We start from the raw sequence: 24,738 nt of genomic DNA, 5'->3' as shown, positions 1-24,738 counted from the left end.
AAAAATAAATCAATAAAAAAGTGTAGTGGGCTTTAAAAAAATGCCTGTTGAACAACTTTAATTCCTTAGAAGTCCCATGTGCCTCCGCTGCTAGAGCTTCCCAGCTTTCTCTCACCAACGTTTGCCTATTTCCCATATTCCTTCCCAGGGTGGCAACCAAGGCAGCCTCCCTAACCAGGCCCCTTGTCACCAAAGCAAATGGATTCAGAGCTGTTTATCACGTGTAACTGCCACTCAGCTGGGACCAGGCTTCTCAAGAGATACCTTGAGAGGCAAGTCACCAGCTGAAGAGTGAAGCACTTGGCCTGAGAGCCGCACCCCTGGGCCTCTCTGTTTCATGCCCACCCAGCAACGCTGCCAGTCTCCCTATCACAACGAGCGAAGTGTCTATCTGCACATTTTTTATTCTTTTTTGGGACAAGCAGTGCTACGGAGAAATGATTCTTCTCTGAAACCTATCAGATGATATTATAAAAAATGTGGCTATCTCTGCTTAGTTCCTTCAACCGTATTGACCCAAAGTAGTCATTCCTGCCTGAATAGCATTCTTATAGGCATCATGCACCAATGCAACATGGTTCATCCCATGCCAGAGGATATCCATTCTAGGGGCACCATTTCTATCATCTTAGCAACAAGCTACCTAAAAAGATACGCTACTGAACCTTCTGGCATTTTAAAAACATTCTTGAAACAATGACACTGGAATTCTCTTGCATTCCTGAAATTGCTTGACTGCTTACTATTCCACTTTTACATACATGTTTTTCTTAATAACATGTTCTTTTTTTAATAAAATATTTCAGATATACAAAAAGTCATATTGAATGGATATATAAAAAACACTCATGTATTTAACACCCAGTTTAATAAAATGTTCTCATTTGAAACTCTCTGCACATACGTACTCATCTCATTCTTTTTCAGTGCTATTCCTGTACAAAGGTATATAACCATAAAAACACAGAAGTATGTTCCTATTTTTATACTTTATATAAAAACTACTTAAAGGTTGTCTTTTGTAACTTTCTTCTCCACTCAGTGTGTTTTTAAGATGTATCCATACGTATGGTTCTAGTTTCTGCCTTTTACCCATTGCATGTAGGACAAACTACAATTTTGTTGAAGAGTACTTATGTTGTTTACAGGCTTCTTATTTTTGTGTTTTTTTATATTATAAATGAAATTTTGATTTTTTTTTTCCCTTTAAGAGACAGTCTCACTCTGTCAGCCAGGCTGGAGTGCAGTAGTGTGATCATAGCTCACTGTAACCTTGAACTCCTGGGCTCAAGCGAGCCTTCCACATCAGCCTTCCAGATATCTGGGACTACAGGCACATGCCACCATGCCTGGCTAATTTTTAAATTTTTAAATTTTTTGTAGAGACAGGTCTATGTTGCCCAGGCTGGTCTCAAACTCCTGGGCTCAAACAATCCTCCTGCCTTGGACTCTCCAAGTGCTGGTATTACAGGCATGAGCCACCACACCTGGCCCACAATGAACATTCTTATACATGTCTCCTGGTGAATATGAGCAAGTATTTTTCTACAGAATATCACCAAGAGGTGGAATTTCTGGGTTTTAGAATATGCACATCTTTAAGATGACATTACACTGGTTTCCAAAGTGTCTGTACCAGTTTACACTTCCACAGCAGGTTTGAAAGTTTCCATTATTTGACATCCTTGTCAAAATTTGATGTTTATAACATTTGTAAATTTTTGCTAATTTCATGCGTATGAAATAAGCCATTGTGATTTGAATTTACATTTCCCTGAATGTGACTGAGGATAGTAGTTTTTCCCATGTGGTTGCCCCTCTGTGAACTGGCTGCTGAAATACTGGATCTATTTTTCTATTGGGTTGTTTGCCTTTTATAAATAGATTTGTAGCAGTATAGTCATTTCTAGTATATGTTAAGAAACCAAATTCTCTTCTTTTTTGGTCAGTAAAATGATTAGCATCCAAATACTTTTTTTAAGAAATAAGATTTTAGATACTTTGGTAAAATAATTTATAAATCCTCTGTATTTCTGGACTTTGAGTCTGTGTAAATATTCTTTTAGGTGCTTGCTTCGTCCAAAAGCTTTAAGTTTATGTTTCCCAATCTTACATTCAAATGTCTCTTCTTTGTTGTATAAACTAAAACTTCTATTTATTTTAATGAGGAATACAGGCCAGAATGACAATATGCATAGACTCATATACTGTCACTTTCCTCCCAATGATGGGGCTTGCCAGGCACTTGCTACGCCGGCGCTGGGAGAAGGGAGGGGAATGGCCACAGTCCTGCCACCAGACTTGTCCCCCCAGCTGTGGGGCACAGAGTCCTAGGAGTCCTCCGGTGGAAGAGAAGCTGGCCATGACCCCTTCTACTCTCTTCATCTTACAGGAAATAGAGATTCGGAGAGTTCACGTCCTTGGCTCCAGGTCGGAGGAAAGGACAGAGTGGCGGTAGCCCCATTCTCCCAGCTTCTGTCATAAGCCCTCCTCGGCACAGCCTTCTGAATCCAAAGGGCTGCTAACGACCTAAGCTTCAGAACGTTCCACTCCTGAATGTATCAGAGCCGGACTCGGCTCTGCAGCCCTTGCTACGCTCCCTGTGAGCTGGGCTCCCCGCACAGCTCTGCAACCCGCAGGCTGTGCCCAGGGCCATTTGCCTTCCTCCAGTTGCACCGAGAGCCGGTGTCACTCTGTCTCACCATCTCCTGCTCTTCTGCAGGACTGAAGCACTTAAATGCCTCTGCCACACACACAGTACAAAACAGATTCTGGCCTGTGTGTGACTTTTATTTCCTCTACTGATTACAAGCTCTTTAAAGGCCAAGAAAGGTCCTTTCCCCCTTTTCCTACATCCTTCAGTGTCTCGTGCAGGGCTGAGCAGGGAAGATAGTATGTGGCACAGTTCTGGATTTATAGATGTTACTTGCCCAACACTGACAAATACCTTAAGCTCTCAGAAGCTGAGAGCCATTATCACTGTCTTACCTCTTTTCATAATGCTCACAATAACTAATATATTACCTGATATATGAACACATGGATTTTTTTTTTAAGTGAAAGTAAAGAGGGGAGGTCCCAGACTGTTTCGTTTGTGCCGTCTTAAGGGAGAAAGATGCTTTAGAAGGTAATGACATTTCTAGGAGTCTGCAATGCAACTTACAAGTCAAACCGCTAAACACTGGAGACTTGCCGAGCTCCCGCGGAATGGAATTTAGAATAAAGAACCTCTGCCCTCGAGTCAGTTTGAGGCGGGCTGTTGCTGAAAGCACCATCCAAAAGATTTGTTTTTCATCACTTCATGCTTAAGATAGTTTCAGACCTTAAACACAGTGTTTAATAAGCTTAAGCGCAGTGACTTCCAAATGATTTATTATTTTATAGAATACTTCATATATACTAAACACAGACCTCTAAGAAATGAACAAGAAATCTATCTATTCTGGAAAAGCGTGGGCACCATTTAAAGCCAGGCCAAGGAGTCTGAACTACATCTAATTGGAAAAAATGAGCCAGTTAAGGGTAGGTGACACAATTAGAAGCATATTTTAGCCATAACCGTGAAGGACGATTGGTCAAGATTAGAGGGAGATCGATCTTGGGGGGTTGCAGAAATAGTCCTGGCCAGAGTTTTCCAAAGTGGGGTGTGAACCCCAGGCAAGACGATCCATTGGGGAGAATTTTTAAAATCAGTAGTGAGGTATAATTCACATATCATATAAAAATCCTCGTATCCTCTAACTGTGCTGAACTTATTTATGAGTTCTACAAGATTTTTAATGAATTCTTAAGGCACTGGGGAAAATTAAAAATTTTTTTTTTTTTAATCTAAGCACTATAAAATGTTAAAGTTTACTCTTGGGGTTGACAGTAGGACATGCAATATATTTTATTTAAAAAACATATATTGGAAGATGAGGGAGCAGTGGGTTACTTCCACGTGAGAAGCACGCACAGGACTTCCCTGAGTTTCTGGCAGCGTCCATCACAAGGTTGGCCCCAAATAGCACCAGTGATCATCCACTGATTCAAACTTTTATAAGAGAATGGCTGGAATTCAAAGAAGAAAACAGGCCTGGATGTCAGGCAATGGTGACTCACAGGGTACAAGTCTCCAGGGAAGTAAGGACAGGCCTAAGGGAGGTAGAGATTCTTGTAGTGAGGCGTGTCTAAGTGTCACCTGCACCACCCCCTGGCCGGACATCTGGTGTGTATGAGAAACACATATTCCTGGGCCCCAGCCTGGACCTGAACACCCCCTGGAGGGGCTGAGAAACATGCATTTTATACAAGTCCCCAGATAATTCCTGTGCACATTCAAGTGTGAAGGTCACTGCTTTGGTGGGTAGAGAGGGAGGTCCTGACAGATCCTGAAGGGGGACCATAAGACTCTATGTTTGGAGAGCTACACCAGAAGGAGAAACAAAACTTGAATTTTCCAATGAGTCTGTCTACCTCCAACAGAAGAAGAAAAATGTATTCTGGCAACACTGCCATGAAAAACAAAGAAGGTGATTCCTCCTACACAGCAGAGTTGTTTAGAAAGAACCATGCTGCACTGGCAATAATCAATTTTAATAATTAAGGCTAATGTGTTTTGCATAGAAGACAAGAACAAATTAAAGAAAGGGCCACAAATGACAGGGTGATGAACAATGTGTCTTACAAAGTAACAAACAATTTTTTAATTAAACGTTTAATTTTTCCTAACACTGTTTATCATTTTTTCCAACAGGGCACTCACATTGTTATACGTGTACTTTGTAAATTGAAATTACCCAAGAGGTTCTGGCATTTAGGGGAGTGGTAGGCAGGTTGTGGGGGTACAAAGAAAGGGAGGATGGCTAGTCTCATAGATTAGGAACCACTGGGTTTAATCAGTGTTTCTCAACAGCAATGAGGTAGATTTTGATGCCACCAGACATTTGGCAATGTCTGGAGACATTTTTGGTTGTTACAAATGGGGTGATGCTACTGGCTTCTAGTGAGTAGCGGCTGAGGATATTGCTAAGCATCCTACAATTCACAGGACCTCGCCCCACAACAAAGAATTATCCAGACCAAAGTGTTGATGGTGCCAAAGTCGAGTATGCCTGCACTAAAGGATGGAAACTGGCCTGCAAGGTGGGGGCGTCCAGACACATGTTCCAGGGTTTGCTGGGGGTGCACGATGACTCCGGCACAGACACCCGCCAGAGCCTCTACCCGAAGTCAAGGCTACTCCCAACACCAGGCTATGTATGAACTAACTCTTCTCTCTGCCTTTATAGCCTATTCTTTCTCACATGCTTCATTTTACATATTTGCTTCTCAAAGGCAAAAAAATCTTTATTTTTTAGAAACAAACATTATGATCTGGGCAAAGAAATAATACAGAGTTAGTGATAGGAAAAAAACCTTAAAGACATTCTAGAACTTTCTTCTCATTTTCTGGATAGAAAACTGAGGCCTACCAAGACTCAGTGATTTAACTGGGGAGGAAATCATCTTATTTTCCAAAGATGTTACGTTCCTGAAACGGCGTGGTCATCTTGTCTTATGTGATACTGGAGGATGCTTCTTTTTGGTTATTGTTTTCTCATTTAAGATCTTGAATCTATCACTTTGATCACAGTATATATGTATTTTTTGCATCTCTGTGGATATATGTCCAAAATGAGGGAAAATATAAAAAAAAATTATGCCTTCTAATTTTAGTTCCAGTATAAGACATTTACTTAAAATAAGAGAGTCTGCCTTGATAAAGGTACTTGCTTGCCTGTTCTGGTAAACACACAAACAGATGAACACACTCATTTTCATGTGCATGTGACTTACTAATTTATAGCCCACACAGAAATGGGAAAGCAGCACATTTTTCACAGTAGAAAGTAAACAGAACTGTAGATCCTACAGTGAGGGAAGAAGAAAAACGCGTATGTTGCTCTGAGCTACGTATTAATAAATCTTCTATGAATGACACGCATATTAACATCCATCTTTAGTTCAGCTCACCTCCCCTGGATCTTTTATAGAACTGAACGTGAGAAAGAATCAATATGTTGAAAAATAACCACTGGAAAGTTCATAGTACAATTAAGAGAACTCAATTTTTATATTTAAGAGATGGGGTCTCACTCTGTCGCCTGGGCTGGAGTATACAGCGGCATGATCATAGCTCACGGCAGCTTCGAACTCCTGGGCTCAAGTGATCCTCCCACCTCAGCCTCCCAACGTGCGGGCATTACGGGTGCACACCACAATGCCTGACTCAAAACTCAATTTTTGAAGTTATTTTTTGCTTCCTATTGTTTGATTTTTTTCCTCCCTCCCCTTATCATGATCATGATAACTGGTTTACATTTTATGTGATATACTCTTTCCTGTTTATGTGGTATACTGTTTATGTTAAGTACCCAAACTTAAAACAGGGAAATGGGTTTGCTTGAACAGTTCATATCTGAGTAGGTGGAGAAGTCAGCCAACATATTTTCTGGCCATTAATAAAAGCCTTCCCTTTATCTTAAAAAGTCTCAGAGTATTTATTATCCTTGAAAATTAAATGCTATGCTGTCCTATAAGCTAAGCTGGCTTGGTCCCTTCTATTCTTAACAGTGTGTTTGATAGTATATTAACTGCATAGTAATAGTAATGCTTACAGAGTAAGCATCCAATATATGTTAATCATGAATTAAAAAACAAAATGAAACAAAAGAATCTTTCCTGAAACCACGTCTCCTCTCTTCTTCTTGCTAGTCTTCCTGTTTTTTAAAATAACTTATGGCAAGACTTGTGCACAAGTCTTTCCCACTACCTTCCATACACTCATCAAAGGAGACCAGTGTAGTTTCTGTTCCCATCTCTTCCTTCCTACCTGACAATCGTGCTATCAGAGATACTAGTTTCACTCCACCAAAACTACTCTTGCCAACATTACCCAGTGACCTCCCAGCCATTTAATAGGACAGGTATTTTTTGTCTTAATTTTACTTGACCTTTCCCCCTTTTCTTGGCACAATGTTCTCCCTTTTTGGTGTTTTGTTTTTCATTTATTTATTTATTTTTTTACCTAAATATCTTAAAAACATTTTTTATTTTTCAAGTGTCTTTGTCTGCTTGTGAGCCCTGGGCACGGCAACATTTGGAGAAAGAAAGAACAAAGGGCTCCAGGAAAGGGCCAGGAAAAGCAGCAATGGGGAAACCAGGAGATGGTGAGGTGAGGCTCCAAAAGCCAGGCTGGACACCACAGTCTCCAGCTGTCCCAGCCGAGGTGACAGCCCTTTCCCCTCCACTTCTGCGAACCACTAGAACTGTCCGTTCTACACTCTCAAGGTCTCTCAGATACTTTCACTTCTATCCATTTCTTCTACAACGAACTTAGCTAACTCTCCTCTGGATTACTGAAAGTTCTCTTAAAACAGGCCTTTCTTTAAAATAGTAGTATCTTCTTCTACTGTTTTTCCTCACATTGTAATGAGAATAATTTTTAAAGTATAAATTTGATCACATTTCTCTTCTGCTTAAAACGATTATCCTAAAGACGCTGGGAACCACTGAAGCATCCAAAATCCTACATGTGCCAAAGAAGGACTTTGGCAATTTGGCCTTTGCTTACCCCCATGGGGGCGCGTTTCTTGCTTTTTCTCAGCATTTTGCTCAGGTCCCACTTAGTGTGGTTCCTGCAGCTCAGTCCTTGCTCCTGTGGGCCTGGATCATTTTTATTAGCTCATCCACAGCTCACCTAACTGCTTCTCATCCTTTAAGCTTCACACTAGATATCACCTCTCCTCCTTCACCTCCAAGGCCAGGCAAGGTCCCTTCCTCGCACCCCCACGGCACTCCGGACTCATCCTTCCTGTGCCTGTGTCCAATTGTGTAAGAGTCACTTGCTTATTTGCATTTGCCTCTCCTGCAGGAGACTGTTTGGGTTTCATTTGCCTTCCTAGCCCCAGGGCCTAAAATAGTTTCTGATGTGCAACAAGCAAAGGACGCACATTTATTAAATAAATGTATCATTGATCATCAGGACATCAGAGATGTGCAGAGGACCTAGTTAATACCAACACCTGGTTGATCATAGTCAGATAAAACTACTTCTATGGTTGCAGCAATAAGGAATTCACCAAGATATCAAAGTAAGTAGCTTCCAAGAGCTTTAGCTGGTCAATGGCAATGGCGTGCTGCAGATGCGTTTAAAATCAGCAAACGTGGTTTGTAGGCAGTGTCCTTAAGACAGTTTTAGGTGGAGAGGAACATAAAATACGGTTTTTAGCAAGACTAATCTGCCAACAGAAGGAAGTTTACGTAAATACATCTGAGATAGAGTTCTGGTGCACCGTGTCTCGATTGGCTTAGAAAACCCAAATGTCCCATTCAGCTCCGCCCTGAGAGGTAGGGAAGGCCCTTCCCCACTGTGCTGTGGGCACTGGGTCCCTGAAAATATTTCTATGTTCCTAGCACCAAATCCAGCCTGGCATATGGCAAATGCTCAGTAAAACAAACCAATGACGGAATGAACGAATGAAAAGCTTGCTAGCAGGGCGGGGCATCTCCCTAACATTAGCCAGCCATTTAAAAGTTACGGGCTGTCAGGAAAAAAAAAAAAAAAGGAGAAGATAAAAAGAAGAAGAAGAAAAAAACAGAACCGGGCAAGTATGACTAATTAAATAATAAACTAATTAATTTCAGAAACAAAATCAAAGACTATGTCATACTAACCACGACTCGATTGTGTTAGCTTCCTATATGAAGCACAAAACCCTGCATGCTGCAATCCTGCCCCATTTATACAATATGGCTTTACACAGCCAGGTCTCTCATCTGCCCCTCAAATATGGAATACTATTCAAATACAAACATCGGTAAGATTATTTTACAAAGCACTTTTCTTCCAGGGTCAAAACACTATCAAGATGACTTACCTGAGACAATTTTGTCGTAGTGGCAGGCAGAAGCGGGCGGCTAAACTTCTTCTGAGAGCCAATGGCTGCTGGAAATGGGGGTGCAGAAAATACAGCCGCAACACAGTTGATCCTGTTTATCCACGCTTGCATTTCCTCCGCACTCCTATGAGAAACAGACATACTTACATTAGGATATTTCTAGATCTAAGTATATCATACTTTACCCATTTCTCATTGCTCATTTAAAATGGCACATAAAAATCATCTATTCTTCTTGGTATAATTAATCCCTGGCAAAACTTCATTGGAGATTAACATTCTGAACAATGAACAGTAGTGAAAGGCCGTGGAACCTATTATCATTGTAGTATAAGATTATCCCTCTTGGATACAGAAGGAAAAAAAGAGAAATCTCACTTGACAATAAACCCCTGCTTTCTGTTTGATACCAAGCTAGGCCAAAAATCAATTATAAAATTAACTCATCTCTTTTAATCATATCATTTGATTTTAAAATCCAGCTGAAGCATATATTGATAGAGGGAATGTAAAAGGATATACCCACTTTGGAAAACAGTTTGACAGTTTCTTCAAAAGTGAACTACCAAGTTATTCTACAACCCAGCAATTGTACTCCTAAGTAGGTACCTAAGAGAAGTAAAAACATAGAACGACACAAAAATTTGTGTGTCAGAGTTCATAGCACCATTATTCCGAAGAGTCAAAAAGGGGAAATGATCTGAATGTTCATCACCTAGTAAATGGATGAACAAAACGTAGTAAATCTATACAACTGAACAGTATTCAGCAATAAAGGTGAGAAGCACTGATATGTGCTACAACGTGGGTGATCCCCCAAAGCCTTAAGTAAAATAAGCCAGACAAAAAGGACCACATAACGTATGATTCTGTTTTTATGAAAAGTCCAGAAAAGGCAATTCTAGTGAGACAGAAGGTAGATTAGAGTGCGGCTGGGGCAGAGACTGGCAGAGACTGCAGAGAGGCACGGGGCTCTCTCTGCAGAGATGGAAGTGTTCCAAAACCGGAGTGTGGTGACGGCTGCACCATTCTGTCAATTTGGTTAAAAAAAAAAATTGAAACATACATTTCAAACCAGTGAAATTTTATGATACGTAAAATATACTCACTAAGACTGCCAAAAAAAAAAAAAAAAAAAAAAAAGAATCCACCTGACAGGAGGTGGAAATCATCTGATGTCATGATATTTTTAATTTCTGTGTCATTATATCCAGAATGCCCCAAACTGACAGCATTTAGTTTTCGTGAATTCATAAATGAATGGTAGAAATGATCACGAACCAGCATAGATTATCTGCCATGTGCATAATTAATAAACAAAAAGTGAAATAAATGTCAGCCAAATCTAAAGTCATTTCTTTCGCTGTCTACTCTGAGAGAAATAACAATAACCTGAAACCACACTACGTACCGACTCCTCACTGCAGCCCAAATGCCTCTCTAGGCTGATCTGTTCCTCTGTTATTTCAATTGACTGATATCTGCCATCAATTCCTTTGGAATTAGATTTCCTTAGTTATTACAGCTGGTATTTTCGATTTTAAAGAAGTATTCGGGCATACAACAATTTGAAAGATTCCTTACCTAATGCCTAATAACTGTAATTACACCTCTGGCTACAGGGCCCTTTGTGGTGTTAACTGTCCTATTCCAACACCCCAAAAACCCCGTGTAACTGGCTTCCTTACAACTGCCTCCTCACCTGATGTCAGTAATTTTATAACTTCAAAAGTTTGACATCCACAAATTATGAGAGTACCTGCTTTGTTTTCATTTCTCTTTTCTTGATATTACATTGCTCTGATCAACAAGCACGCAGACACTTGTGTTCACTACCTTGATGTCAAATTTCAATTCTGGTGTCTACTGGGCTCAGCGGACAGTGTTACGCTGAGGGTGATGCTGAAGTCAAGCTCAAGCAATGATTAACGCTGCCTGCCACCGACACTGATGCCGTGTGTGGCCCCTATTAAAATTCCTGTTCTAGAGGCTCAGTTCTCAAAATCCAGTTTTTCACTTCTCAAATCCAGAATTCTCCATGTGGCACGTTCTAAGTCTAATTTGACGTTTGTCACTGGACTCCTCATTAGACTGGCAATCCATCCCATTTCCTTGCTCACAGCAGGATTTTGTTTTCCTTTTAGTATAATCACAGACTACAATAGCTCAGAAGGAAAGGGAAATGAGAGAATAAAATGGAAATTTTGGGGAAATTTACATTTACTGAACAGTTACTACATGCCAGGCTCTGTGTGAAGTATTATATACACTTATCTCATTTAATCCTCACCAGAACCCTATGAGATAAACATTATCACCCTACACGAGTGACAAGCTGGTGTTCAAAGAGGGTAAATTACGTGCTAGGAGAAAGAGCTGGGGAAATGGTGATTTGAATCCAGGTCTATTTTACTTTTGTTGTGAAAGACCTTGTCTACTAAAACCCTCATTTGTCATTGATGAGGATTACTGGGATCTACAGATGGTCTAAGTGGCTGACTAAAAGTCACAGGGCTACTCTGCAGCAGATGGAAAAATCTGGACGCAAGGTTTCTATTTTGTATTTTAGTCTCCTTGGCAGTTGTCTCTCTAACGTAACCAATTGTTGACTTTGACTCCAACTCAAAAAATGCGCCCTGCAGAGCCTGTTTCTATTCGTTGGTATAAAGTGGTGCTAAGCGAAGTAAAAAAAACAAAACAAAATAAAAGCCAAACCAACAAAACATACTGGGTTTGAAAAAGCAAGACCCTCCAGTCAGCAGTTTTCAGTTTGAACACATTTGGCTTCTTCTCGTAGTCCGTGGCCTTGGACGCCAGCGCGTGGTGCACGCTCACCGCGTTTTTCAAGTCCTCCTCAGACAAGGCCTTTTCCGGCTTGTATTCATCCTGTAAACGGACAGAAACAAAGACAAAGTCAGGATCGGATTTCAACTTCTCTTTTTAAAACCTAAAAATAAATTTTTTCATTTTTTTTTTTTTAGGAAATCCATAAAAGTGCATGGAAAAAAACGAAATGAATGGTGAGTAAAAACAACTCTTCACAACCTCATAGATGTCACTGAACATCACACTGTTTGAAAGTTTGCTGAGAATGAGAAAATACACATACCTAAGAGGCATTTTTAAAAAGCTGATATAGAATAATTAAGGTAAAATAGCTAAGGCAGGCCAAAGACAGAAATATCTATCACATGCATTTTACAGTGATTTGAAACAAGGCTTGGTCCAATAGTTAGCATGATTTGGTTTCAGGATTAAATGGCTAAAAACAAAAGCTTGCAGATACTCATCAACAGAATTATACCGGTGGTGAAGACAATGCCATTGTGTTCTTTGCTCTAAAGACACTGTATGTTCCCGCTACTTTCTTTTTAGGCGAATATTATCCAAAGAAAACGAACAGTAAAAGAAAATGATTACTCTAGCTCTTCTGTTGAAAGAAAAGAAAATTATTAAGATTATTGAATCTGAAGAAAGCTTAACTCTATTATCATACACTTCAAAAATGGGTAAAAATAAAAATAAAAAGGAAGGTATCACATATGTACGCAATTTTATCTTTGGACAACTACACAATTCAGAGTTCATAAAGGTTCTTCTGTATGGCATCCCTCCAAACACAACTAAAAAAAAAAAAAATCACAACTGGTAGAATAATAATTAGAATTTAAAACAAATTTGATTCCATTATTTCTAGTTGTTCTTGGGTTAATTAAAATTTAAAAAGCCCTAAATCGAATGTAAATATACTACCTATCTACTGCATAAGCTACAAACTATTACAGTAGATATTTTCTGAAGCTTAATGCCTCTCTCTCTTCTAACCATATTTTATCAAAAACAAGATATGATGCTAAATAAACTAGCATTTCTTCTGTAAACACACACACCACCTTCTAATTAGTAATAAAAGCCTAAAGGAAGATGTTGTCTGTTCTCTTGTCACAGACTGCTTTTACAAATTTCCAGGAAGACAATTACAATGCCCCAAACCTCCTCCCCCTTCTACCTATCATCCTTCTACCAATCGAGCAATTCCGAGGTACTGCTGTACCATCAATTCAAACTGCGTCAAAAATACCCTTAAAGTGACAGTTGCTGAGAGGCAAAGGTTTTCCCTTGAAAATATGAAGTAAATACCAGTAGCAATATAAAGAAGAAAATACTTGAGAGAAGAGAAAATAACAAAGGATGAGAATAGAGAAGTCAAGATGGAAAAAATGAAGAAGCAGGTTAGCAATGAAACGTGGACACAATCTATGAGAATAAGGAGAGGCTTAGAGGAGCATATAATCCAAGTGTAAAATAAGATTTCTTGAAACAAAATCCATAATACAAGATAATTTTTATTCTCAATGTCATTCATTTTCTCTGACGGGTATAGAACTGGATATAGAACGATGGCTGCAATATTTTTCACTAATTTCACTTATAGTCTGTAGATGTTATTCTCTTATAGTTTCAACTCCTACATGATGTCTAACAAATTGCTATAGGTGTATAGGAAACACGAAGACCAGTTGGTAGCTATTAATAGTGGCTGACTTACACCTCTGCACTTGGAGCCACTATGAATATTCTTGGAGCATATTTTCTCTGATATTTTTGTTTAAAACCAAGCTTAAAGGATGGCAGTCTTAGGCTGCTTTTGAAAGTGCAAAAATTTTTAAAATGCAACATTTATTACAGATCTAAATAAAGGCTAACAGTAATTGTCACCTTGGGGAATTGCGGCATTGTTTTTAAAGAGAACTTTTTATTTCTAGAGTTTAGGCAGCACCCTAAACTCTAAGATTCACTGCCAGTTTACCTTATAACGGAAGGAGAACACTACACAGGGCAGCAATGGAAGAAAGGATCTATTTAATTAGGGCTAAACTGAAGTCAATGACTTTTAAGTCTAAGAAGCTTCCACTTTTCCAGTTGATAATAATACCATTTTACCATTTTTTTTAAAAGGCAAAATACAAACCTCATTTTCAGCATTCTGAATTCCTATAAGAAAATGAAGCTTCAAGTCCACAAAAAATGAGCAGAACCCAGGGTAGAGTGGAAATACTAGGGTTGACAATTGGATAAAAAGAAATGCCTTTATCCTACGGAGTTCATTCTGACATCTTTACTGTTCACTACTCACAGTAGAAGATGGTGTTTAAATGACAAGATTGGGAACAAATAAGGGATAAATTATCGTAATCAAACCATTTCAAACCTAGGACTATTTGCTGTACAAACTAAATGTGCAACAGAGAGCAAGATAAATCCAATCAAGAAATTTTCTGTAAGAAAAGAAAATGCTCTGTGACATCTAATTACTACCCATTTTCTCAAACAAATGAAGGGTGAAAATGATGACTAAAAACATTTTATTCTCTCCCGTGTTCCCTGTAATTTACATCTTTTTACGTAATATGATTCATTAGACACTATATCATCCTAATAAGCAACAAGAATGTGATTTCACAACGCTATTTATTTTAAATTCATTTAAAGCACGAAATGAAAAGCTTCGTTTTTTTTCCTGAGAAGCTTGTTAATTAAACCTCTAATGAAATCACATCATAACACACTAAAAACACCTACATATGTACAAATAATTGGTATCAACTCTGGAAATTTTGTACTTTCAGGTGAATATAAAGTAAAATTTGGAAAGTGACCATATCTCAATTGAAATTCATCAATATCAGTTAAAAATATACTCCAATTCCAGATTTCAAAATATCATTGGCTAGGTGTGGTGGCTCATGCTTATAATCCCAGTGCTTTGGGAGGCCAAGGTAGGAGGATTGCTTGAGGCCAGGAGTTTGAGATAAGCCTGGGCAACATAGTGAGACCCTGTTTCTACAAAAAAAATCTAAAAATTAGCCAAGCGTGGTGGCATATGCCTGTAGTCCCAGCTACTCGGGAGGCTGGGGCAGGAGGATCACTTGAGCCCAGGAGTTTGAGGGTACATTGAGCTATGATTGCACCACTGCATTCCAGCCTGGGTGAAAGAGTGAGACCCTGTCTCTAAAAATAAGTAAGTAAATAAATAATATTATTTACTTCATGCCTTGTTAAACAGGGTAAAACTGTTACAGTAATCAAAACAATTTAAAACAAGGTTGAAATGGTCTTGATTTCCACTGGGAAGATAGAAAGTAGAACCAAGACCATATCCTTGCTTGAAGCTGTGAGGATACTATTACAAAAGTCAATAAAGTAAACTGGGTCCTAAATTGTCTATTAACTCCAGATTTTAAAAATGGCATTAAAAACATTTTTCATAATTTGATGACTTTTTAAATTCTAAATATGTCTGGTTAGGTATCTTTCTAAAAATCATTTAAGTTTATTCTTCCTGTTTTACCAGGCAACACGGGAAGTGCTGTTTCCATTAATCTGGAAGCTCCGAGTAACAGCAAGTCAAATGAAAACACCTTTTGGCTCATCACTCAACTAAGCATGTATTTGAAAATCAATCACAGAATTTTAAAGCTGGAAGGAGCCTGGGGTATCACTTAATTTTCTCATGTTATACAAATAGCGTTGCAGTCAGAAAAATACATCCTATATTACTGTAGAAAGGAGAATTAAGAGAGAAGAAGCAAAAGTAAGTCAAAAGGTTCAAATTTTTAATATGAATTTGTTCAATTAACATGTACGTGGTGCCTGTCTTCCATATTACAGAGATGGGGAGGTGTTGGCCTGTAGTAGGACTTTCTTCTTAGCACTTAGTCCACTTAGAGAGGGCACTTAAAGACACAGCCTTTCTCAATAATGGAGGGCTTTCTCAATAATGCCTCAGGCTTCAGTGAGGCACATGACGCTTTCCAGGATAAATCTGACAAGGGGACCAGGAAGTTGGGATTTAGATTTTTCACCATTATGCAGCTGCATGGGAAGGCAGTTAGATAAGATCAGATAACCATTATCATCCTTTGCAAAAACATTGTAAGATTCCTTGACTCAGTATCTGAAGAAAGTTAAGAAGTCAAAGTTTCTTAAGCAGAAAAAAAAATCTCAGCAGTTACTTTTCCATATTTCTTCTACTTAAAATAATGATCAGGGTTGTTACTGGTGGTAGGCTATTATTGCTGCTTTCCTCTCAGCTCTGGGCTTCACTAACATTCTGTTAAAGGCTGTGCTTTAATAGAAGGTCATCGTTTGTGACCATGTTGTTGTCTCCGTCTACAACCCACCCCACGTCCATTCAGTTCTCAGCCCTGTGAAGGCCAAGTTCGTGTTTACTTCATGTTTCCCTCTACAACTTTCACATGATTGGTGTGGGCGTATTATTTATTGAAAGAAAGGGAGGGAAGGAGGGTAGGAGAAAAAGGATGGGGAAGGGAAGGAGGGGAGGAAGAGGAGAGAAAGAACAGAAGGAGAGGAGGAAGAGAGGGAGGCAGGAAGGGCGGGCAGGGAAGAGAGGAGGAGAGAAACGCATTGCCCAGGGACCTCAGCTGCACACAGGCAAAGAGACCTGAGTGAGAAGAAGCCACAAACCACTGCATTAGCTTCGCAGATGGGGCCGAAAAAATTCATTAGGAACAAACTGGTTTCTGTTTGCTGAGCATGTAAACTGGAATTGTGTTTTTAAACAGAATCTTTCCTTCAGGGCACAGCCTAAATGTCTCAAACCCTGGAGAACAGGTGTGTTTCCAGTTGCAATGACTTTTTATGACTTTGTAGTTTTGTTTTTAGAGATGAGTTCTATCCTGTCCAGGCTAAATTTGAACTCCTGGGCTCCAGTGATCCTTTCCCTTCAGCCTCCTAAATAGCTGGGACTACTGGCATGCGCCACGGCATCCCGCTGAATTTACAGTTTTTAAAAATTATGATTATGCCCTAAATATCCCTCACATAATGGTCACATTTCTCTGCTGTAAAGGACCATTCATCTAAATTATGACTAGCAAAAACTTGAATGTGATCATCATTCTTCCAGTGGAACAGTAGGCTTCGAAGCTTTTTTTTTTTTTTTCTTTTTCCATGGTTTTAGAGAATGATGAGAGAGGGTCCAGATAGCCTTTTTCGAAGTGTGAAAGGCACAGAGCCAGCAGTTTCAAAAAGGAAATAAAAATGCCCTGGGTGCACAGGACAGCAAAAAGGGATAGAGGAGATGGGGACAGGAACCGGGCTGCTCGGGTGCTACGGTATTTGGCACATCAGCCCCAGACTGGCCACCATCCCTGCAGTCTGGGAAGCCTTCAATTTTCAGTGGCTTCCTTGCGCCTGGCCTAGGCTCACCCCGATGCTACCTATACCTGAAATATTGCAAAAACTCCCTTTCCAATTGAACTTTTAAAAAACTGTATAGGCAGCTGGGACAAATCTCCTTTCCAAGTGATCCAAAGAATGAGAGATTGTGCATCGAGGACAGAAGGGTTACCAGTATATTGTGATAACAAACTAAATGTTTAGATCATGAACTGATTTTTCACTTTCTAAAGACATGGTAAAGGCACATAGATTCAGATTCGAACTAGCTGTTTTCTAGACCCTAGAGAGAAAAGATATTAAGATTCTCAAGAGCCTGCTCTGCAGAACAGAATAATGAGACGTCAAACTCTCAGTAATTCACTGAGATCCACTAACCAGCCGCCCACACCCATCACTCTTACCCGCCCAGCAGTCACCTGGCCGTCTATCTTTAGGGTAGTTCAGTTTTGTGACAACCAGACCTGTAACAACAATACCACCATAAACCTTACCAAAATACTTTCAGGAAAGAGGCAAAGGCTGGTAGCACCAGACACAAAGCCCATGATATTATAGAAACCAAGAGAGAACTTTCAAAGCGAAGCGATAGCAAAGGCTTATGTGAGCACTTGGCTAGCAGATGACTCACTCTGTTAACAAAATGGATATGAAGTTAATATCCAAATGTCAACAATGATGGATCATCAAGACTAGTAAGAATTTAATCATTTTTATCATCAATTCATAGAGGTTTCTAATTTTTAAAGTATATATGAACTACGAGTATTACCTTAAAATGATAATATTAGACTTGTGCTGCCATGAACACTTTATATTCCAATAGCAGGAGTTGCTTGGGCTCAGGGCCCCTTGCAGGTACGAGAAAAAACAAGGATACAAGGACAAGAGCGTGTTTCTACTCAGCTGTAAGACAGAACCACTCTACCATAAATGTCTTATTGTGCCTGTTCATTACTGGTACTTGGACTTTGGAATAGTTTTCAATGTGCAAATATTTAAATCAGCCCCTATGCTGGTGCTGTATTTCACAGGCTCTACCTCAGAGAGTTCTAGAAACTGGAATCAGCTATTTGCCCAAATTCATTCCATTTGCCCATTTTTCCCCCTCACCTATACACTTGGTTTGCATCATGCTAACTGGTGCTTTTTCATGAGATGATTTTAAGAGTTCACCAGCCATTCATTGCCTAAGATTGGTCTTCTCACCTACACTGTAAGCCCAAGCTCTTTCAGGAAGGAGACACTGTTTATTTCTTGCATAGCACCTAATATGACACTTTGGAAATGGGCTAGACATTACTATCATGACACTGTGGATTTACTCTTTGCTTTCAAGTTACAGGCAAATGTCACTAAGGAACATCAAGTGAGGAGGCCAGAAGGGGAAATGAGGTGGCTGGTGATGAAGACGACTGTGTGCAACCCAGAGAGGCAAAACAGGAGCCCTGGATAATGGCAGAAACTGTCCAGGGGAAAGGAAAAGTGACAAGGACTTGTTTTACTTCACAGAGAAATCAATAACAGGAAAGAAGGGAGATTCAACAGAAACAAGATAGACATCGGGGACTTGTTATTTACAGAAGTCATGGGAAGGGGCTATCAGAAAAGGAGTAGAGGGAAGAGCACAGTGGGAACTACAGGTGGAGCTTCTTAAAAGTCGTTGTCTATATACTCCCTGCTTGTGTCTCTTCAACTCTCTCTCCAATCTGCCCTCTACACCCACCACTCCACCGAAACTACTTTATCAGTAATTTCCGGGTTGCTGAATTCATGCGGCACTTTCCAAATCCTGTCTTACCTTTTCACAGCGTGGGACATTTCCAACAGCCCTTGGTGCCAGTGGCGCCACCGTCTCTCTCACTCACTTGTCTTCCTAGCCGTCACGTATGAAGTGTCTATGTCCCACTGGTCTGTGGCTCCATCTTGTTCTCACTCGACAAACTGAGCAGCCTCATCTACCCCATGGGTTAAATTATCAACTACTTGTTGATGGCTCTCCAGATCTGTATTTCTAGGTTTCCTCCTTGGCTCCAGATCTGAATATGCATAACTAATTGCTTGGGGATGATTGATTTATTATTCCACAGACACATGGAATTCAACAGCTCAAATAGAACTCCCCAGTTAGACTTTATTTCTCCTTCCCTGTTGTCCCTACCCTAGTTTAAGCTAATCTGGTCTCTACGTCTCTGATCCAATCTGCTTCCCATCCATTCCCCATCCTGTAGGCAGATGGATCTTTCTAAAATATATGATCTTGTCACTCCCCATTTAAAACCCTTTGATAGCTTCGCATTTTTCTAAGATAAAGTCTCAACTCTTCAACGTGGCCTTCTAAGCTCTTCATAATCTGCCCGAGCACTGAACCTGCAGCTCCTCTAATGTGCGGTCGTTTCTCACATCCAGGCATCCACAGGTTGTGCAGGGTTGTCTGTATCCGAATGCCCCTATGTGACTAACTTCTGTTTTCTTTCTAAGTGTAGGCTTAGATATCACTTTGTTCATGAATCTTTCCATGATCTTCCCTTCTCTTCCTAAGGCTCAGTTAAGTACCCTTCTAAATGTGTTTCCATAGCACACTTCCCTTTGTAGTATTTACTAAATTGCACTGAACTGGCTTTTTGTATTTGTTACTCTCCTCAGACAGGACATAAGTTCCTCTAGGAACTAGATCTTACTCACAATGATCTCTCTAATGTATAACATTCTAAAAAGCGAGCAGACTTCTAATCTTATAGATGCATTCTTTACGGATTGGCTCCCTAACTAGCATTACAGCCCTCTGTACCAGAATGGTAGCTCATTAGCCCAAGGTCAGCAGATATGTGAGGCACTTTTAAGTATCAATCTAACAGTTAGGACATGGTTGGGATATTGACATTTTCCTATTTCATGGTTTCTGGGAATGGGAAGAATACCTGAAAAAGGACTATGTTAGAAAATCTCCAAGTTTACTTACTCTAATTATAGGAGATGATTAGAGACAGTCCCATATTCCAGTGCAAGAGTGGCTAGAGTCAGGGGAATGCAACGAGAGAGGGGGAACCCACCAGTCCTCACAAGCAGGAGGTTAAAGGAAGTAAGTCACTGCACATTTGCTATGTATTGGCCAAGAGTTACTTAAATCTGGATGAACATATAGAAGTCAGAGACACCACCCCCTCACAATAGCTTGTTTTAAACTTGCAGTAATTAGAGGGGTCACACACTAGAGCTTTAGTGTTCATCTGAGAATAGCCTAATGGAAAAAACACTGGCTTGGTCACTGCCACCTTTACAATCCTGAGGAGGGCAATCAACCTTTGAGCCTCAGCTTCTCAATTAAAAAAAAAAAAAAAAAAAAGGGAACAATATCCTTCTATGAAGTAGCGAAGTTCAGATGCAAAAAGTACCCTCAAAACTGTATCATACTGACAAGCCTGTCTTATTTCTGGCTGAATGATCACTGAAGTCAGCCGGCTCAGGAAATCTGCCAAGCCGTTTCCAACATTTGTGATGTATGACGCTGTGACCTGGGACTGTTTATCTTTTTAGATATTAGATATAAAGCAACACTCTGCAAAGATATGTGGGTTTTTTAAAATACAGGAATACTACTCTGAAGTGCCCCTTCAACAAGGTGGAGGGCTCCTATTGCTTCCTTGTTTCATGTTTTTTGCCGTATGAAGTGAGCATGTAGAGTATAGAGCTTGTATCTTCATAGAGGACCCAAGTCAGGGAGTATCCAAACCTCCTGAACTGGGACAGTAGGATGGTGACAAGAGGCACATATTTGACTTTTGGTAAATTCCCTCTACGTGGACGCCAAGTATGCAGAACTCATGTCACATATATAACTAGTGTCTACGGGAATGAGGATCAAAGGTCGACATGGTATCTCTGACTAGTGTTGATGCCACGTGGCGAACTCCACAACACGAAGCCTCTGCCTTGCCTGTTACTCCTTACGCTGGTCCTAGGAGGATCTATGGCGGCTTCTGACTGTCTCTGATCTGAAGCGGGAAGGGGTGGAAGGAATTACTTAATCTGCAATAAAGCCGGCACAGAGGAAAAGGGCCTGTGTATTTGGATGGCTGAGATGGCCTAACTCGCTCTTAATCATTTCATCACACAGAGTGCTGTTGGAGGGTCGTGAAAAGACAGGGGGAAAAGTCTGAGGAAGTCACTTTACTCCTCATGAGATTTACAAGGATCAGGAAAGGACGAAAAGAAAAAAATACTCTCATTTCTTATGAGTCATTAGGAAGGGAATCAATATTTACTATTAACCTAACATATAATAGGTGCTTTTTTCATATATTTAAAAAATCCTTTACGTTGATCGTGTAGCACTATTTCTCCCCATTTTACAGATGAATGAGTTGAGGCTCAGAGAGGGTAATGAACTGCTCCAGATCAGAAATTAATCAAGTGACAGACTTGGAGTATGACTCTCCACACTCTTCAGGGTATGACTCCTTTTCTGCAAGAGTCTTTAGTATTCTTCCCAGAGACATATTTTCCTAGGAGGATCGTAGGAAACCAAGGAGAGAGATCCCCAGCCTAGCAGAGCTGTCACTTTAATACCTAAGAGGCTGCTGATACTGTGTGTGTGTGTGTGTGTGTGTGTGTGTGTGTGTGTGTGTTCAGGAGGCACACAACAGACAGGGTGGATTTTAAACTTGGGAGGCCCGAGATATTATTTATTAAACTCTTCAGTTTCCTACAGGAGGGGCCAAAACCCTTTGCAGCAAGCTTCTATCTGGCGGGGATGGGAGCAGGGAAGGAGGCTGAGTGGATGGAGACTGCCAGGACTTGGGGTTCTTTCCAGTAGGATTTTGCCTGTGTCTGCTTCTCCTTCTGATGACTGTTGTTGTTGTTTGTTTATTTTGTTTTGGAGGAGGAGGAAGCTTTTGCTATTACTCTCCACTCTTAATGAGGAAATGCTAATTGAACTGTTCTATTAATATATGGGTAAAAATCATTACAGGCTATTTCATAGTTGAGAAGTCTTGATGAAAGGCTTAAAGTAATTGATGAGAAATTAACGATGAAATGAGACCCTAAATAGATTGCTACTCCAGTGGGGGAGTGGTTTTGTGTATGTGTGTGTGACGTGTGTGTTTACAGCCAAGGGAAGGTGGTCTTTAAAGGAGTGGGTTGCTGGTCATCATGGCCTCTTTAGGAGACGCATCTGATTCATTTAATCAAGCAGGGGAGGCCCTGTTTCCTTCTCGGGCTCCTCATTTAGGAGCCAGGGCCCAGGCAGCGGCAGGGGGCTGGGGCAGGGGGCTGCGGCAGTGACGGAGTGCCTGCCCACCTGGGGAAAATGGAGGGCACTCAGGAGGGAGGACTTGCTGGAATCTTTTGGACAGGAATCCTTGCTGCTGAGGAACTGATATGGAATAGAAAGGTGTGAGAAAAGAGAGAACCAATGAGAGAATGAACGCAGAACCCAAGTGTGCTAGCGAGCGCCTAAAGGACGATGCCAGCTCCTGTGATCTCTGCATCCCCACACCTGGCCTAGCCCCTGTCACACAGGAGGCTGAATAAGTGAGTCTTTGCCACACTGATGTGGCTCTCCAGATCCCCAAGTGTGGCTCTTTGACCGAATCAATATGTCACAGAACAAACCCCTTTATCAAAAGGATTTGTTCTGTAAAATTTGGATTCAGGACAAAGGCCACACTCAAGGATCCAGAAGGCCCCATGTGATCCCAAGGCCGCAGGTTCCCACCCCTGGTAGGGGAAAGGTGGGACTTTTTTCATTACCCCTTTCTCAAATAGTGGAGAACCGACTGAAGAAGGGCAGGAAGAAGGGGTGACCTTCCCAGCTTTGCTTGAAGCCCAGGAGTGTTGTTATTGGCATTCTGAGAGCACAGAGGGGAGAGCACCGTGCCACTCCTAGGGCACATGCCTCACCTGGCAGGTGTGTGAGAAGGGCTGCCTAGCGTGGGGGACAATGCCAGCTCAGTCCTTTGAGCACCTGGGTATAGGTGGGAGCGGCAGTGACCTCAGACTCAAAGAGCTTGAAATTCCTTCAAGGAAGAAAACAGCTTCTTTTGTAAACTGGGAAGTTTACGACACTGTGACACCATCTCTTTAATTTTCATGACACATTCATTGTTTGAGATGTAATTTTTCATCATCTTTCTACGGCTTGCTACTCCTCATCCATCCTATAATTCAAACGTGAAAAGCTGTTTTCCATTCTTTGAACATGTCACATTCTCGCAAATCTGTTATTTTTCTCCTTCTCTGGCTAAAATGCTTTTTCTTGCTTTGCCTGCCTGGACAACTCCTGCTCATGCTCCAGCCATCAGTTAAAGTGTCTTAACTCCTCAGGGATGCATCCTCTGACATGTGCAAGTATGCCTGGGTGGCCCTCTTCAGAAAGACTTTTCCACATCTCTATTAATTTATCCCATTGTTTGGTGAATGCTCAATTTACCTGTTTTCCACCTATTTTGTGAGATATACGTAGGCAGGGACTGGATGTTAGTCATCTTTGGAAGCCCACAATTTTGCACAGTACCTGACATGTCATAAACTCTAAACAGCTATGGGAGGATATAAAACCAGAACTGTATAAACCCCAAATCACCTTGCGACCATAGAATTTACCTTTTCCATAGCATCTGCCATCGTGTGCTGGCACATTAGGCTTGCAGCAGGGTGACAGATTAACCAGCAATGGGACATGAGAAGCCTTCTGTAGGACACAACTATCATCAGTACTGAGCCTCCGACACACTATACAACCCCAGGGTAATTCTGAGAGGAAGTCCAAGTACTTATTCCTGTTGTTTCTGGTGGGCAGCTCGATACCCCCAAAGGACACTCTGAAGCAAAGCTCTGCTCAGCAATAGACTATTGACTTCACAGTGCTTGGCATTTTCACATGTAGATGCCCAGAGAGTCTTCACATTTGTATGGTCCACTTGTCTTCTTGCTTGTTAATGTTACAAATCAGGAAGAAACCAATTTAAAGAATCAGGTAGATACACCCATACAAGACCGAGGCCTTCTAAGATCAAGCTTCCAATGATTGATGAACTAGTCTCTAGGATTTGTGTGAGGTTCCTGGAAACAGATATTTATTGATTGCTGGTTGAGATTTCAAGCATTTGTGACTTTTTTTTTTTTTTGGCCTTTTAAAAAAAGAGCACTGACAAAGAGAGTAGAGATTGGTTACAAAATATGGCCGCCTTTTGCAGGCTTACTGTTCTCCTAAGTAGACACTTTACAACCATTTATTTCACGGATTGAAATGAAATAGCAACCTGATAGATAACCCAAACTCTACTCTTCACTTTCTTACAAAAATATATAATTTCCTCAGTGCCAAATTTTCTCTTTATAAAAGCAATTTCACCCAACTTTTCCTAACTGCACATCTGCCACACTCCAGAGGTAACATCAGTCTGGAGGAGTAATCCTCCTGAAGCTCTAATCCACACTGAAGCTGAAGCTTCAAAGTTTACAAAGTTGTTCCCTCGTCAATATTTAGCCCTTTCTGGTCTGTATCTGGATGACTCAAACTCGCACTGTACTTCTCTGAGGGAGAGGAGAACAAGCTAGGAAAAGCCGGGGACTTGGAAACAGCATCTCTCTTTGCGTCACTTCTCTCAAA

The 24,738-nt window shown here is 40.6% G+C and overlaps 1 protein-coding gene across 6 annotated transcripts in view; it reads right to left on the bottom strand.

Moving 5' to 3' along the window:
* Window positions 1-24,738, bottom strand: part of PSD3 (pleckstrin and Sec7 domain containing 3) — a 435,489-nt gene that overhangs the window by 22,513 nt on the left and 388,238 nt on the right. For all 6 annotated transcript variants that reach the window (XM_069484898.1, XM_069484899.1, XM_069484902.1 and 3 more), the window contains 2 exons: window positions 11,650-11,807; window positions 8,901-9,045 (listed from right to left, as the gene is read on the bottom strand). In XM_069484898.1, coding sequence (XP_069340999.1) covers window positions 8,901-9,045; window positions 11,650-11,807 — 303 coding nt within the window. The remainder of the gene's footprint in view (window positions 1-8,900; window positions 9,046-11,649; window positions 11,808-24,738) is intronic.

The sequence above is a fragment of the Eulemur rufifrons genome, chromosome 12, assembly GCF_041146395.1.
Source record: "Eulemur rufifrons isolate Redbay chromosome 12, OSU_ERuf_1, whole genome shotgun sequence".
Classification (NCBI taxonomy): domain Eukaryota; kingdom Metazoa; phylum Chordata; class Mammalia; order Primates; family Lemuridae; genus Eulemur; species Eulemur rufifrons.
Note: the sequence above shows the minus strand (reverse complement) of the source record. Positions and strands in the feature narration are given on the sequence as shown.